Genomic DNA, 13788 nt, shown 5'->3' with positions numbered 1-13788 from the left:
GTAAGTACCGACGAAATCCATATCTCATTTCAAAAGCATGAAAATTCTTTTACCTTCAAATACTTATTACTGTGGTAACAGATTTTAAAATCCGTCTTTGCAGCGACTGAAAATGTTTGTTTATTTCACCATTTTTTGAGTCGTCAGTCTTCTGACTGGTTTGATGCAGCCTGCCACGAAATTCTCTCCTGTGCCAATCTCTTCGTCTCCGAATAACACTTGTTACCTACGTCCTCAGTGATCTGCTGCATGTATTCCATCTCACTTTTTGCCCTCTACAGCCCCATCTGGTAGCACGGAAGTCATCCCTGATGTCTTAACAGATGTCCTACATACATACGTTCATGTCCTACATACTTCAAGAGATATGACGTCACAAACAGTGAGCTGCCTGAAAAACTAGGTTTTGCGGGAAAGTAGCGCAGAATACCCAGTGTTTCAGAATGATAGAACTTACAAGGGGACCGCGCCTATTCGTCGTCACCGATTTCGTCCAAATTTATGGTAGGCGCAGGGTTATCGAGAAACGAAAGTGTTGGATCCCAGATGGGAAAGTACATATTTAGAGAAAAAGTAGCATTTAAAGCGCGGGTCGGCGAATCATGAACCATTTACGTCATCGTGGCTTCCAAAGAGCGGTTCTCTCTGCAGAAACAGTAGAGAATGGTTTCCGAGGGTCGTAGGGTCTAGACCAACCTTTGTTAGACAATCACCCCTGAGTGCAATCAGACATTGGCTAGTCCCCTCACCCTCGCCCCCCTCCCCCTCTATCTGTTTTCTCTCCTCCACCCCCACATTATCACCAACCTATTGTTTTTATTTTTTTCTGCTGGTTTGATGCGGCCCGCCACGAATTCCTCTCTACATCTCAGAGTAGCAACCTATGTCCTCAATTATTTGCTGGATATATTCCAATCTCTGTCTTCCTCTACCGTTTTTTGTTCTCTACAGCTCCTTCTAATACCATGAACGTCATGTCTTAACAGATGTCCTATCATCCTGTCCCTTATCAGTGTTTTCCCCATGTTCATTTCCTCTTCGATTCTGCGCAGAACCTCCTCATTCCTTACCTTATCAGTCCACCTAATTTTCAACATTCGTCTGTAGCACCACATCTCAAATGCTTAGATTCTCTTCTGTTCCGGTTTTCCCACAGTCTGTGTTTCACTACCATACAATGCATTACTCCAGACGTACATTCTGAGAAACTTCTTCCTCAAATTAAGGCCAGTATTTGATATTAGTAGACTTCTCTGGGCCAGGAATGCCCTTTTTGCCATTGATAGCCCGCTTTTGATCTCCTCCTTGCTCCGTCCGTCATTGGTTGTTTTACTGCCTAGGTAGCAGAATTCGTTAACTTCATCTACTTCGTGACCCTCAATCCTGATGTTAAGTTTCCCGCTGTTCTCATTTACTCTACTTCTCATTACCTTCGTCTTTCTTCGATTTACTCTCAATCCATATTCTGTACTCATTAGACTGTCCATTCCATTCAGCATATTATGTAATTAGTTTTCACTTTCACTCAGGGTAGCAATGTCATCAGCGAATCGTATCACTGATACTTTCTCACCTTGAATTTTAATTCCACTCCTGAACCGTTCTTTTATTTCCATTATTGCTTCTTTGATGTAAGAATGGAAGTTTAGGGGCGAAAGACTACATCCCTGTTTTACACCATATTTAATCCGAGCATTTCATTCTCGGTCGTCCACTCTTATTATTCCTTCTTTGGCCTTGTGCATATCGTATATTACTCGTCTCTTCCTATAGCTTACCCCTATTTTCCACAGAATTTGGAACATCTTGCACCATTTTAATTGTCGAATGCTTTTTCCAGGTAGAGATATCATATGAACGTGTCTTGCTTTTTCTTTAGTGATGCTTCCATTATCAACCGCAACTTCAGAATAGCCTCTCTGTTGCCTTTACCTTACCTAAAGCCAAACTAATCGTCATCTAACACATCCTCAGTTTTCTTTTCCACGATTCTGTATATTAGTCTTGTGAGCAACTTGGATGCACGAGTGATTAAGTTGATTCTGCTATATTCTGTCTTTTTACCATTCGAGCTTCATAATGTTGAATTAAAATATCTCGGACATTATCCATCTTAATAAGGAATATGTCGTCAGTAATGATTACATTAATATGCTGGGTACACACTATAATAGTGCGATAACTATAATCTTCTGAAGAAGGCACTGGGCGACTGAAGCAGCAAGGAAATAAAAATTCTTTTATGCAACTAGTTTCTGATTTTTGTTTAACAAAAAAATTTAACATATCGCCAGTGGTAGCATTTTTGTCTGATTTCCGCTTACATGTGGACGTGTCTTCTGGTACCACATTTTCTAGGCATATCTGCGTTTGGCAAGGACTTTTTTGGACTATCTTCGCGTCGGTTTGTTTACCTAAACGTTTACCTAGGAGATTGTAAACATTAGCGCTCCTATTCTTGGTCGGCTTTCACACAAAACAGTAAGTATTGCTATAAATGAACATGAAGCTACACCAACAACATACTTGACAAAGGTAGGAATATCGCTCTCTAAAAGCTGCCTCGCATTTCATTTGTCTTTATGGCTCAATGTACAAGGTGAGGCAGCTAAGACCGGCCACCCTAGGAACATTCATAATGAATAAATATATCGAAGTGCGGTTTTCGGCATGTTGTAACGCCCAGTATGTCAAATTTCCTGATGTTTGCAAGTAATTTTTTTTGTCTGTGGTCTTCAAATTACGACACCGACTTTGTTCTTTCTTTCTAATGAAAGTGTATACCCTTTAGTGGTATTTCAAAGAAGCTTCTAAGAGAATTTCAACCACATTACATGTATGGGACTTCACCAAACTGTACCAAGATAACAGCGCCACAAATCACTGTCCCGCCATGAAGAGGAGAGATTCCAGAAACGCTTGCCGCAAAGTACACACGTAACTCAGGTACGGATAATATGTTTATATCATGGCTAACCAGTTGCTCGAAATGTTGACCTTAAGCACTGCTACACGCTGTAAAGTTGTTCTGAAGAAACAATATTGCACACTGAATTTCATGTGAAGTTGATTCTGCATCTAAAAATCAACAACGCGCGTCTCGCCATACTGTCGCACGTAGATACACTCACTAACTAACCTCACCTTACATCGCTGCTACAGTTTAGCTCTCGCTCTCTGTGCTTTGATATCTATGATTTACGTAGCAGTTCGTCAAATCACAGTTAATATTACAAATGCAGATAACATAAACAAAAGAATTTAAAGTCTTTCCATACTGAAGCAACAGTAAGAAAACATATTTTTCCATTACAGAAAAAGAAATAAATTGCAGTTCCATATTAACATTATTAGCAAACACAGCTGTACTACACCATCAAAGATGTGAATACTTAGTCTCAGAAAGCAAAAGGTTTGAGAGAAAAGAGAGGAAAAAATTTACCTATCAATATTACCTTCGCATACGTCCCCCATTTTTTCATGAGATGTTCCCTAGAACTTCTCAGGAGAAAACGATATTGATGCATGTGAGATATTCACTTAGATTTTTTCATTAGAGATTCTCTAAGTACTAAATTCTAATCTTCAGAATTGCTGTTAGCCCATTAACATTAAAGATTAATTAAACAAAAAAAGGTGGTCAGTAATCACCCAGAAATAACGAACGCAATACCTTACAAAATTTGACATCAAGTAAACAAATCCTTCAAATACCTGATTAAGTTCCACATTACAAAATCAACTCTGAGCAGTGCACGTGGTATAGTTCAAAATTTCGAACTTATACACATTAAGTCAACTGTGTTAGTTCTTAGCTTATAGGTTGTCACTATTATCAATCATATTCCAGTGGCATTGAAAATCATCCATTTTTCACTTTTCAATATTTACACTTATTCACATTCATATGGTTCCATTCTCTTGAGTTCTAGTCATAACAGTACTCTACACATTCCTTTTTAAACACATTCCTGTTGCTGTTGCATGTATCACCCTCCTTTTATTTTGTACTTTTTGAAAATTGCACACTAGTTTGTCAAAACTTCAACTTAAATCTGAACACCTAAAGCTATCCATTAATTGTACCTTCATATTACCTCACATCTCACACCATACTCCAACTTCCACTTTTATTACAGAATCAAAATTTAAATCCATCATGTCACAAAGTACTGCATACAGGAATTTATCTTTAAATATCTCCCTCATTTAAACCACCAATATTTGAAATGGATCCACCACTGGATCACAAGTACTACATTCATTACGTACCACATCACGACATTCACATTCTTTGTCTTTAAAAGGAAATTTATACACTCCATCACAACTCACTTCCTCTGGGCGCAATTAGTGGGCAAATTTATCTACTTAAGGGCAACATTACAAAATCCTGTCTTATTTCCATTTTCATATTACTGCTATGTTATGTTTTTATTTTTCATTGTTGCTGTTTATACTTTTCGTGTTTCATTTTAACTAACCTTTCTTCAATTTCTCATGATGCACAACATTAAATTAATCAATACTTGCTTCATTGTTTTCTATCCCTACAAACATGTTTCATATTTACTCTACTTCTTTTTCTGAGTTCACTCATTCATCCTGACTACATCATGGCAAGGTCCCTAACAGCTCCAACTTATAATACTGCTTATTTCTCCTCTAATATGACCCCCGTTTTCTCTATTTCTATTTATCTATACTCCATCATCATTTCTCACCTTAAATTACCTATTTCCTTATTAACTATTGTTCTCATGTACTCCTTTTTCATTTTATTAATTATCAAACAATTTTCCTTACCATTGCCCATCAGAATTCGTGATTTCATTTAGCAATCGATTCTTACTCTTTCATTCACACTTATCAACAAAACACTCCCACTCCTCATCTATTCTCCTCCACATACCTATTTTCCTTTTTTCAATCATTTTTCCTACACAATACTCAAAATTCTGTGTTGTTCCTACTAGAATTACAAAACCCAAACGAAATTTAGCAATTAAAATATGGTCAGATTACTACACCAGGTTTTGCTTTTATCAGCACATTCCTATTTCCTACATAAAGCTGTTCGCCAATATTTAGCTTATTCTTGTTGTTTTCAACAGTCAATAATTAGGGATTGTGTCTCATATGGGAAACATTGTCATATCTGGTTAGGTCTACTTGTTTCTTACTCTGGATAGTTTGATAGCTGAAGAATTGTTCTGTCAGATACAAAGGATAGTGGAAGAGAAGGAGTAGTATAGAAAACTAAAGAAAGAAGTGGCATTGCAACAGCATGGGGCCCTATGTCCACTGCTGCACATTCACTAAGGACTAGTGAACCCCCTGGTATTATGCGTTGTCACAACTGACCACTTCTGAACCATTCCTCCTGGGATCCACACTTCATGGCCTTTACCAAAGGTTTTCCTCTAAAAGACAGTTATGTCTCTTCTTATAGTGCAAACTCTCTACCAAGACTTCAACAAAATTACTTCTTTTTGCACGTATTGTCTGGGTGTTTCACTTGGCTAATCATTTCCTCACTATTTTCATTAACACTTTGCTTACACTTCCTGCCATAGTTTGGATATGTCCGAGAAACATCACTCAGTCTATCATCTATCCAGTACACATGCAAGAATTCTATGGTGAGTTCCTTAAAATATTTGGACCTATCTGGAGCATACGCCCCTCATTTCAGTCTTTTTATTTTTGAGCTAACACAACCTCTTCTCCAATTATTATTTTCCGAGCACTCAACTGCAACTTGACTCCACCAGCATTTACAACAGAAACTGAATTCGCTTCTACGCTGAGATCAATTGTTATGTTTTCGGTTTTACTATCATTCTTTACCTGCATCGTTGAAGGTGCCCCCACTATATTTTTGTTTCTAACGCTCTCTTCTAAATCATCTATCTTATTCTCGTGTTCTCTTTGATCTCTTCCACTTCTGCCTCATTCTTCGTACTACGTTCCTGCACAATCTGATTGTAGCCATTCTCTAATTCAGCTTTCACTGTTCATCCTCAATAACTCGGGCTTCTGTGTTTGCATCCAAGCATTCTACACCTTCATTTCTAACACCTTCGTTCATCTTGTTTCGTAAACATTGCACTTTCAACTTCTTTAAATGTCTGCTCCACTGCTTTACCCAGCTTATCTGACTTTCTTCCTTGAAATTTTATTATTTCCATTGTTATTCCCAGACTCCTCTCATTTCTACTTACAGAGATGTAAACATAGTTCAATCGTCATATTATAAATCTAGTGAAAAAAACCGCACCTAAACAAGTGACTAAATTTCGATCTTCTTCCGGAAAATTAACAGATTCTGTCAGCACAGCATTAAAACGACACTGTCCGGTCACGACACGGTCGAAATAGGTGGTGATGACGGATCAGACCGTTTCACAAAATATAACTGTAACATCCGAAACAGTACCTCCTGGAACCTCGACTGGGCTAGAACCGACCGTGTTTTATTACTCGGACTGACAGTAGCCCTGTCCGTCTCTTCTAAATTTACCGCTCCCGGAAATATTAAGTTAACTGGAACGAGGAATACCCTGATTTTCTTCAATTACGCTGAACATTACATTCACACATGTAAGTAATTACACAACAATTATAAGATTAGAAATGAAAACCTATTAGCCCAAATCAGATTAACACTGATTAAATATTCTTCTAAACAAACTGAACAACTCGTCACGTGTCTCTGTCTACTAATGAAATGGTAGTTAATGCACAGAACGCAAAATTCATCGGCATAGCACAATTTGTACGAGATTAAATGCAGATCAACACAACATGAAAATGTAAGGAAACATTTAAAGACCACATAAATAAAGAAACATTGGCAATTAAAATTAAATGAAAAGAAACAAAAACTGTTTAATCTGTCTCTTTATTATTAGTAGCTTTTGTCTGCAAAACTGACGGTTTCGGAAATTAATACGTTTGCAAAGTTATTATGCTTATGAAAATAAATAATTAAATGAATGAAACCAAGTTATAACTACTGTTCCGAATGTTTTTGAAATTAAACTGGATTAATATTACAATACGAGAATTTAAAATTACGTGAAATGAATGTTCAAAAAAGCTATTGTTGTTTGTATACAAAGAGATTTTAAATCGCTGTTTAGAACGATGTTGCTCGCGGTGTCTCTTAGCTCACGTTCGAACAAAAGAGTTTCCACTTAACTGATACTGCTGGCGAGCCCTCGGCATCCGCTTCGTCAGTCTATGATCCTTGAGTGTGTAGTCCAGTACTTGGTGTCGTCTTGCTGATTTCCTTGATCTTGAGCGCCAGTTGTGAATGTAAAAGGTACGCTCTGTGTTTGCAGAATTAATTCCGATCTGCGCATCTGTGAGGAAAATAAAACACGCTGCTTTCCATTAACGCGTGACATAACTTTATGTCATTATGTTTGTTATATACTTTGGTAACGGTTTCCAGATTTATGATATGCGATCGCGGCGCTTTTCACAGTACATCCGACCGCGCTACGATAGTAAATTAAGTCGATTGTGCAGTAAATCATTATTACGTGGTTGATACCGGACAATAAGTGCCTCGAACAAATGCCTACGCAGTTACTTCAATCACGTGGCGATCAGCACACCATACATTCGTAGTTAATGTTCTTCGTATTAATATAAGACACGAAAATGTGTTGCCATGTTTTCTGTTTCATTCCGTAGTCTGTGGTATGCAACAAGCAGTTTACGCTGACTAAAATCGAAAACAATATCTTTACGGCGTGCACACGGCTTGCCGATCCGCACATCAAAGTTTTATGCTTGAGTCATTTCGAAGTTCCGGCAAACGAGCAATAGGACAGGTAAAATCACTAGTTCTGGAGTCGCTGTACATTCCGATATCAAAAATATAACACTGTCCCAACACTGATATTTTTCACCTGCCACGAACACAATATTAGCAGTACATACGCGCGGCACGACAATCAACTCTACCTCGACTCTCTTCGTCTCGCTCCTGACTCTTTGTTGATGTCATTCCTGTCGCTCTGTCGATAGAATTCTACGTATACACCTCGCTCCACGTAACACTTTCAAAGATTCTCATTATATCGATTTACAGTTCTGTACAAAATCACAATTTCATATTGCTTTGTCCATAGAAAATGGTTTCAAGTAACATGTTAACAATATCGGAATAATTGAAATTGGCAATAAAATTCATAACAACTACATTATGTAAACACAAACATAATTATGGCGAGAATTAAATTTACAAAAGTCATTCTGAACTAACCTTTTGAATGTATGATGAAAATAAAGCAGGAACAATGTGAAAGAAAATGTAGTAAAAAGGGAAAAAATGTATATTAGCTGGTAGTGATGTCTTCACAACTGAGTTTATGTTGTATTTACACATAACGTGTTAAACGTGATTAGTACTGGTTCGAGAATTTGCAGGTAGCCCTGCCACTATTGTGCCTGTACTGTTTCGTCAGGAAGTTCGCGGTGATGCCTCGCCTTACTAAGGACCTGCACCGCGTGCACATCATCGGAGGCATTGACCCAGACCCCACGTGGGTCTCGTGGCCAAAGCACGGAAAAACCGCCTCCATAGCCATTGAGATGATGTACTTTGACGACTATTCCCTCGGAGACGTCGTCATCTACGACATGACGAATCTGAATGCTGGACACGTCTTACGTACAGATATCAATATTGTACGGGCACTGGAAATCGGCTACAAGGTCAGTACCCTCAAAATATTGCTCCACCTGTAGATTGTAGATATAATGCTACCTTCCTAGGAAGTTGTGATATGGTACCCTTTTCCTCACACATAATTGGCGCATAAGAGGAGAGCAGCATTATCACTTGGAATTGTGTATCTGTTGATAAAATATATGTGCCCACAAATGATGTCTTCATATACAGATAATTTATAATTCATGATTAATTTTGGTTATAGACCACTAAAATGTGGATCCATAAAAATTTTAATTTCTTGAAGAACTTCAGTTGGGAGCACAAAAATGCAACGTATTTTAATAACGCATTGAACCCCTGTTGTCAGATCATCATAGGACAAAATCGCTCTAAATATCAATCTGTCATTCACTACCCCAGAAGACGCTACCGCAGTACTAACTCACTTACCGACCCAACTATATTCTTCCAGTACTTCACAGGTCCTTCCAACATACTCTCCAAAAGCAATGGTGATAAATACCCATTAGACAAATAACAAGAAGGCTTCATCAAGTATCATAATACGACATCCATCTTAGTATAAAAAACAGTTTGCAGTGGACATAAATCAGGCGACTATCACAATATTAATCATGATGGCTACAATTTACTAACTAGCCTAAATTTTTCTTTCATTGCGGTGTACTGTTTGCGCTCGTACTTGACGTTCCAGCACTGATGCCTAAAAACCTGTAACTAGAAAGTCTCAGAAAGGACAGGTGCTGTCTCTGGCACTTGTCTGGAATGGGTACTGGTTCACAGTTCACATTTCCACCGACTGTTACATCTAATTAGAATGTAGTCACGTTCCCTCTCAATATCTTCTTTTATTCCTCAGCTTCCAGTAAACCAGGTGATTGTAAGACGAAACGGAGGGCCTAAAGTAGACAACATTCCTCAGAATTACTGGTACCATTGGACAAACAAACCATAAAAAGCATGTTCTTACAGATGTGAATACTGTGGAACCATCAGTTTAGTTGCAAAATGTAAATTTTCACAGCCAGAAATATTACGCTAATTGAAATATTTATGGCAATGGTGCCGTGGTTGATGAGCAAGAAATTCATCCGACCACGGCGTTATAACCACGGATATTTTAATAACTGTAGTCATTAGTTTAACCAGTTGACTTTCGTGTCAGTCTTGTTCGACCGTTATCAGTATTTCCCTGCTAGGTCACGACAGACAGATAAGGGAGTACCCCTTCTCTCTACGCGCGGCCCTAGTGGGACCATTAGATTTTTAGTCTGGAACATGGCTGTCACATGCGCCTGATGTGGTGTTATAAAGTGTGGCTGTCATTCCATGGCCATGTTAGGCACATGTGACTCACATGTGGCAAGCAACTTTTTTTATTTGTCTAGGAAGTAAGAACCTGAGTCGTCAGCAGACATCGCCTATAGTGCCGCTCCTCTCTCGGCGACAGTGAAGTTGGGCGAAGACTGCAGCTTTGTTTCGCATATTTAAGTCCGTCTACGTCTACGTGGATACTCAACAAACCACACTTAAGTATTTCATCGAACCACCTTCACAACAATTATCTATTATTCCACTCTCGAACAGCGCGCGGAATAACGAACATCTTTCCGCCCGAGGTCTGATTTCCATTTTATTATGATGACCGTTTCTGCCTATGTAGGCCTGCCACAACAAAATATTTTCTTATTCTGAGGAAAAAGTTGGTTATTGACATTCCGTGAGAAATCTCGCTGCAACGAGAAAGGCCTTTGTTTTAACGATGTCCACCCCAAATCCTATATTATGTACGTGACACACCCTCCCCTATTTCCCTATAATAGAATACGTGCAGCTCTCCTCTGAACTTTCTCGATGTACTCTGTTGATCCTATCAGGTAGGGATCCCACACACGCAACACTACTCCAAAAGAGGACGGACAAGTGTAGTGTCTGCAGCCTCTTTAGTAGATCTGTTGCGTCTCGTAGGTGTTCTGGTATAAAACGCAGTCTATGGTTCACCTTCCCCACATTTTCTTCGTGTTCTCTCCTATTTAAGTTATTCTTAATTCTAATTACTAGGTATTTAGTTGAATTTACGGCCTTTAGATTTGACTGATTTATTGTATAACCGAAGTTCTGCCAGACAGCTGTTGAACAGGCAATGCGTAGAATTCTAGAGTGCGAGAGTAAACAGAAGAAAGAAGAACGTAGTGAGGAGCAGCAGGAAGTATTTTGTCAGTTGCACCTAAATCTACGTTAAATTTTATGCAGTTATCGCACATACCGCTTGTTTATGTCCACGTATATGTAATAATACAAAGATATAATAATTCAAAGAAGGTAATATCACGACACTTCCATAAGTTAGGGATCTACCGTAAAGTCTGTTGGTGAGTTGACTGGAAAAGTTCAATATGAATAGTCTTAAGATTTATGCTTTTGATGTTGAAATATTCGTGAAAATGTTGTACGCTTCGTGGTGTCCAGCTCGTAAGTACTTGTTGAAAGACGTTTTGCTGTACACCATAAATTGTATGTTATACCTAATTTTATAATACTTAAAATTTACTTGTAGCTCATGGTGCACAGCAAAATGTCTTTTACCAAACTGAAATATTTAATGTTGCAATGCCATTTATTCCCTGTAACTTAATGTCTTTTCCACAAGACTAAACAGGCAATAACAAACACAAAAGCATTAACTTGACTGATTTTTTGCAGACTGCCTACTGCCGAAGGCTGAAAGCATTCCACATTTTAAATGCGGACAAAATTATTGATTTTGTCATGAAAATTGTGAAGTCAGCTCTATCAGAAAAGTTGCAGAATAGGGTAAGTTGTTCCTAGAAAATATAATTTCTTCCAAAAAAAAAGTGGTGTTGCTTTGCTTTAAATTTTATTACATACTGTTAGTATACTGATTCCTACAAATTTGGGAAAGTTGTGTAGTCAGCAATAGCTCAAAAGCAGTTGAGACAAAAGTTGACCGTATTGTTACACAGGAGCATGTGACAAAAACACCTTATAAAAGCAACAGGGGGCTGATAACTTAGATGTATGTAACTTTTGTTAATAAAAATTATAAAATTGTCCCTCATCAATTAATCAGATTTAAATGATGCTAGGTTCAATGTAGGTGCCACCACAAATTGTTAAGGTTCAGTGTAATGATTAATTTTCATTTACACAATAGGGAATGATGGCTGATGATTAATATCCATTATGTAGTTAAGTGAACTGAAGTTGGCTCGAGAACCCATGATAGTGGTCAGCAAACATACAATGTAATTAAAATAACAGAAAAGCAAATGTCCACTGTTCAAATTTTTCAGATTTAACTAACACTATCACAACCAAATGTAATATTGATAAACAAGCGATGTTACGAGGATAAGTGTTGACCAAGAGTGAAATCAGCAGAGCCCTACTAACACTGAGTTAAATTTTGACTCAGAGCAAGTAATTCCAAGTCCAATCTTGTTTAACTACCGATAAATACAAGTCCCACTGAACTATTCGCAGAATAAAATCTGAGTCTTGGCCAGTGGTGATTTATCTAAACCCAGCTGAACTATTGCAGAATATCTCTAAGTATTGAGATTGTCACCTTGGAAAAACTTCTAAGACCAAAACGAGAATGTCTATACAACCATCCAGACCGACAAACGTTTTGCCTCTACATCTTAATGTGGAACAGGCAAGATAACCAATGTTTAAGTGCGACACTCCCTTCCCTGGGCATTCGCAGCATCTACGTCACTTAATGACTTAAAGCAGCTTTCAGCCCTATTTTAAAATTTTTGTACAATAATGCAATTTTAAATCTGTATGCACCATTAGATACACAATAGAAATCTGAACAAAATGAGAAATCATTATCTATTCCACCTTAGGTATTTCTCCCACAAATTTTTGCTAAACAAATGTATTTTTATTCCAGTGTTAAAATTCAGTTTTTGCTCTCTATGTCTTGAATATGTATTGTGTACACATATATGGCATCCCTTTCATACACAAACTGACCTGTTCTTCCCATTGTTGCAAGCAGGGCATAACTATGCAGAATAATGAACATTAAATAGAAAATAAAATTAATAACAGATCTCTTACACTGAAGCGGTAAAGAAAATTACATAGGAATGCGTAATCAAATACAGAGATATGTACACAGGCAGAACATGGCCTATATAAGACAACAAGTGTTCAAATGGTTTCAAATGGCTCTAAGCAGTATGGGTCTTAACATCTGAGGTCATCAGTCCCCTAGACTTAGAACTACTTAAACCTAACTAACCTAAAAGATATCACACACATCCATGCCCGAGACAGGATTCGAACCTGCTACCGTAACAGCAGCGCGGTTCCACATGAAGCGCCTAGAACAGCTCGGCCACAGCGGTCGGCACAACAAGAGTCTGGCGCAGTTTTCAGACAGGTTGCTGCTGCTATAATGACAGGTTATCAAGATTTAAGGGAGTTTGGATGTGGTGTTACAGTCGGCGCACTAGCAATGGGACACAGCATCTCCGAGGTAGCGATGAAGTGAGAATTTTCCCTTACGACCATTTCACGATTGTACCGTGAATATCAGGAATCCGGAAAACTTCGAATCTCAGACATCGCTGCGGCCGGAAATAGATCCTGCAAGAACAGGACCAACAACGACTGAAGAGAATTGTTCAAGGTGATAAAAATGCAACCCTTCCGGAAATTGCTGCATATTTCAATGCTGGGCCATCAATAAGCGTCAGCGTGCTAACCATTCAACGAAACATCATCGATGTGGGCTTTCGGAGCCGAAGGCGCAGTCCTGTACCCTTGATGACTGCGTGACAGAAAGCTTAGCCCCTCGCTCTGGCCCATCAACACCAACATTGGGCTGTTGATGACTGGGAACATGTTGGCCGGTTGGACGAGTCTCGTTTCAAACTGTATCCAAAGTATGGACGTGTACGGTTATAGAGGCAGCCTCATGAATCCATGGAGCCTGCATGTCAGCAAGGGACTGGTCACGCTGGTGGAGGCTCTGTAGTGGTGCAATTGGAGTGATATGGGGCCCCTAATACGTCTAGATACGATTTTGACAGGTGACAGGA

At 38.6% G+C, this 13788-nt stretch overlaps 1 protein-coding gene across 1 annotated transcript in view; it reads left to right on the top strand.

Moving 5' to 3' along the window:
* The window catches only part of LOC126262196 (retinol-binding protein pinta-like), a 73667-nt gene that overhangs the window by 43400 nt on the left and 16479 nt on the right, over positions 1-13788 (top strand). The window contains exons 4-5 of the mRNA XM_049958611.1: positions 8481-8730; positions 11414-11524. Of these exons, the coding sequence (XP_049814568.1) occupies positions 8481-8730; positions 11414-11524 (361 nt within the window). The remainder of the gene's footprint in view (positions 1-8480; positions 8731-11413; positions 11525-13788) is intronic.

The sequence above is a fragment of the Schistocerca nitens genome, chromosome 6 (genome assembly GCF_023898315.1).
Source record: "Schistocerca nitens isolate TAMUIC-IGC-003100 chromosome 6, iqSchNite1.1, whole genome shotgun sequence".
Taxonomy (NCBI): domain Eukaryota; kingdom Metazoa; phylum Arthropoda; class Insecta; order Orthoptera; family Acrididae; genus Schistocerca; species Schistocerca nitens.
This window is presented reverse-complemented; position numbering and strand designations above follow the sequence as displayed.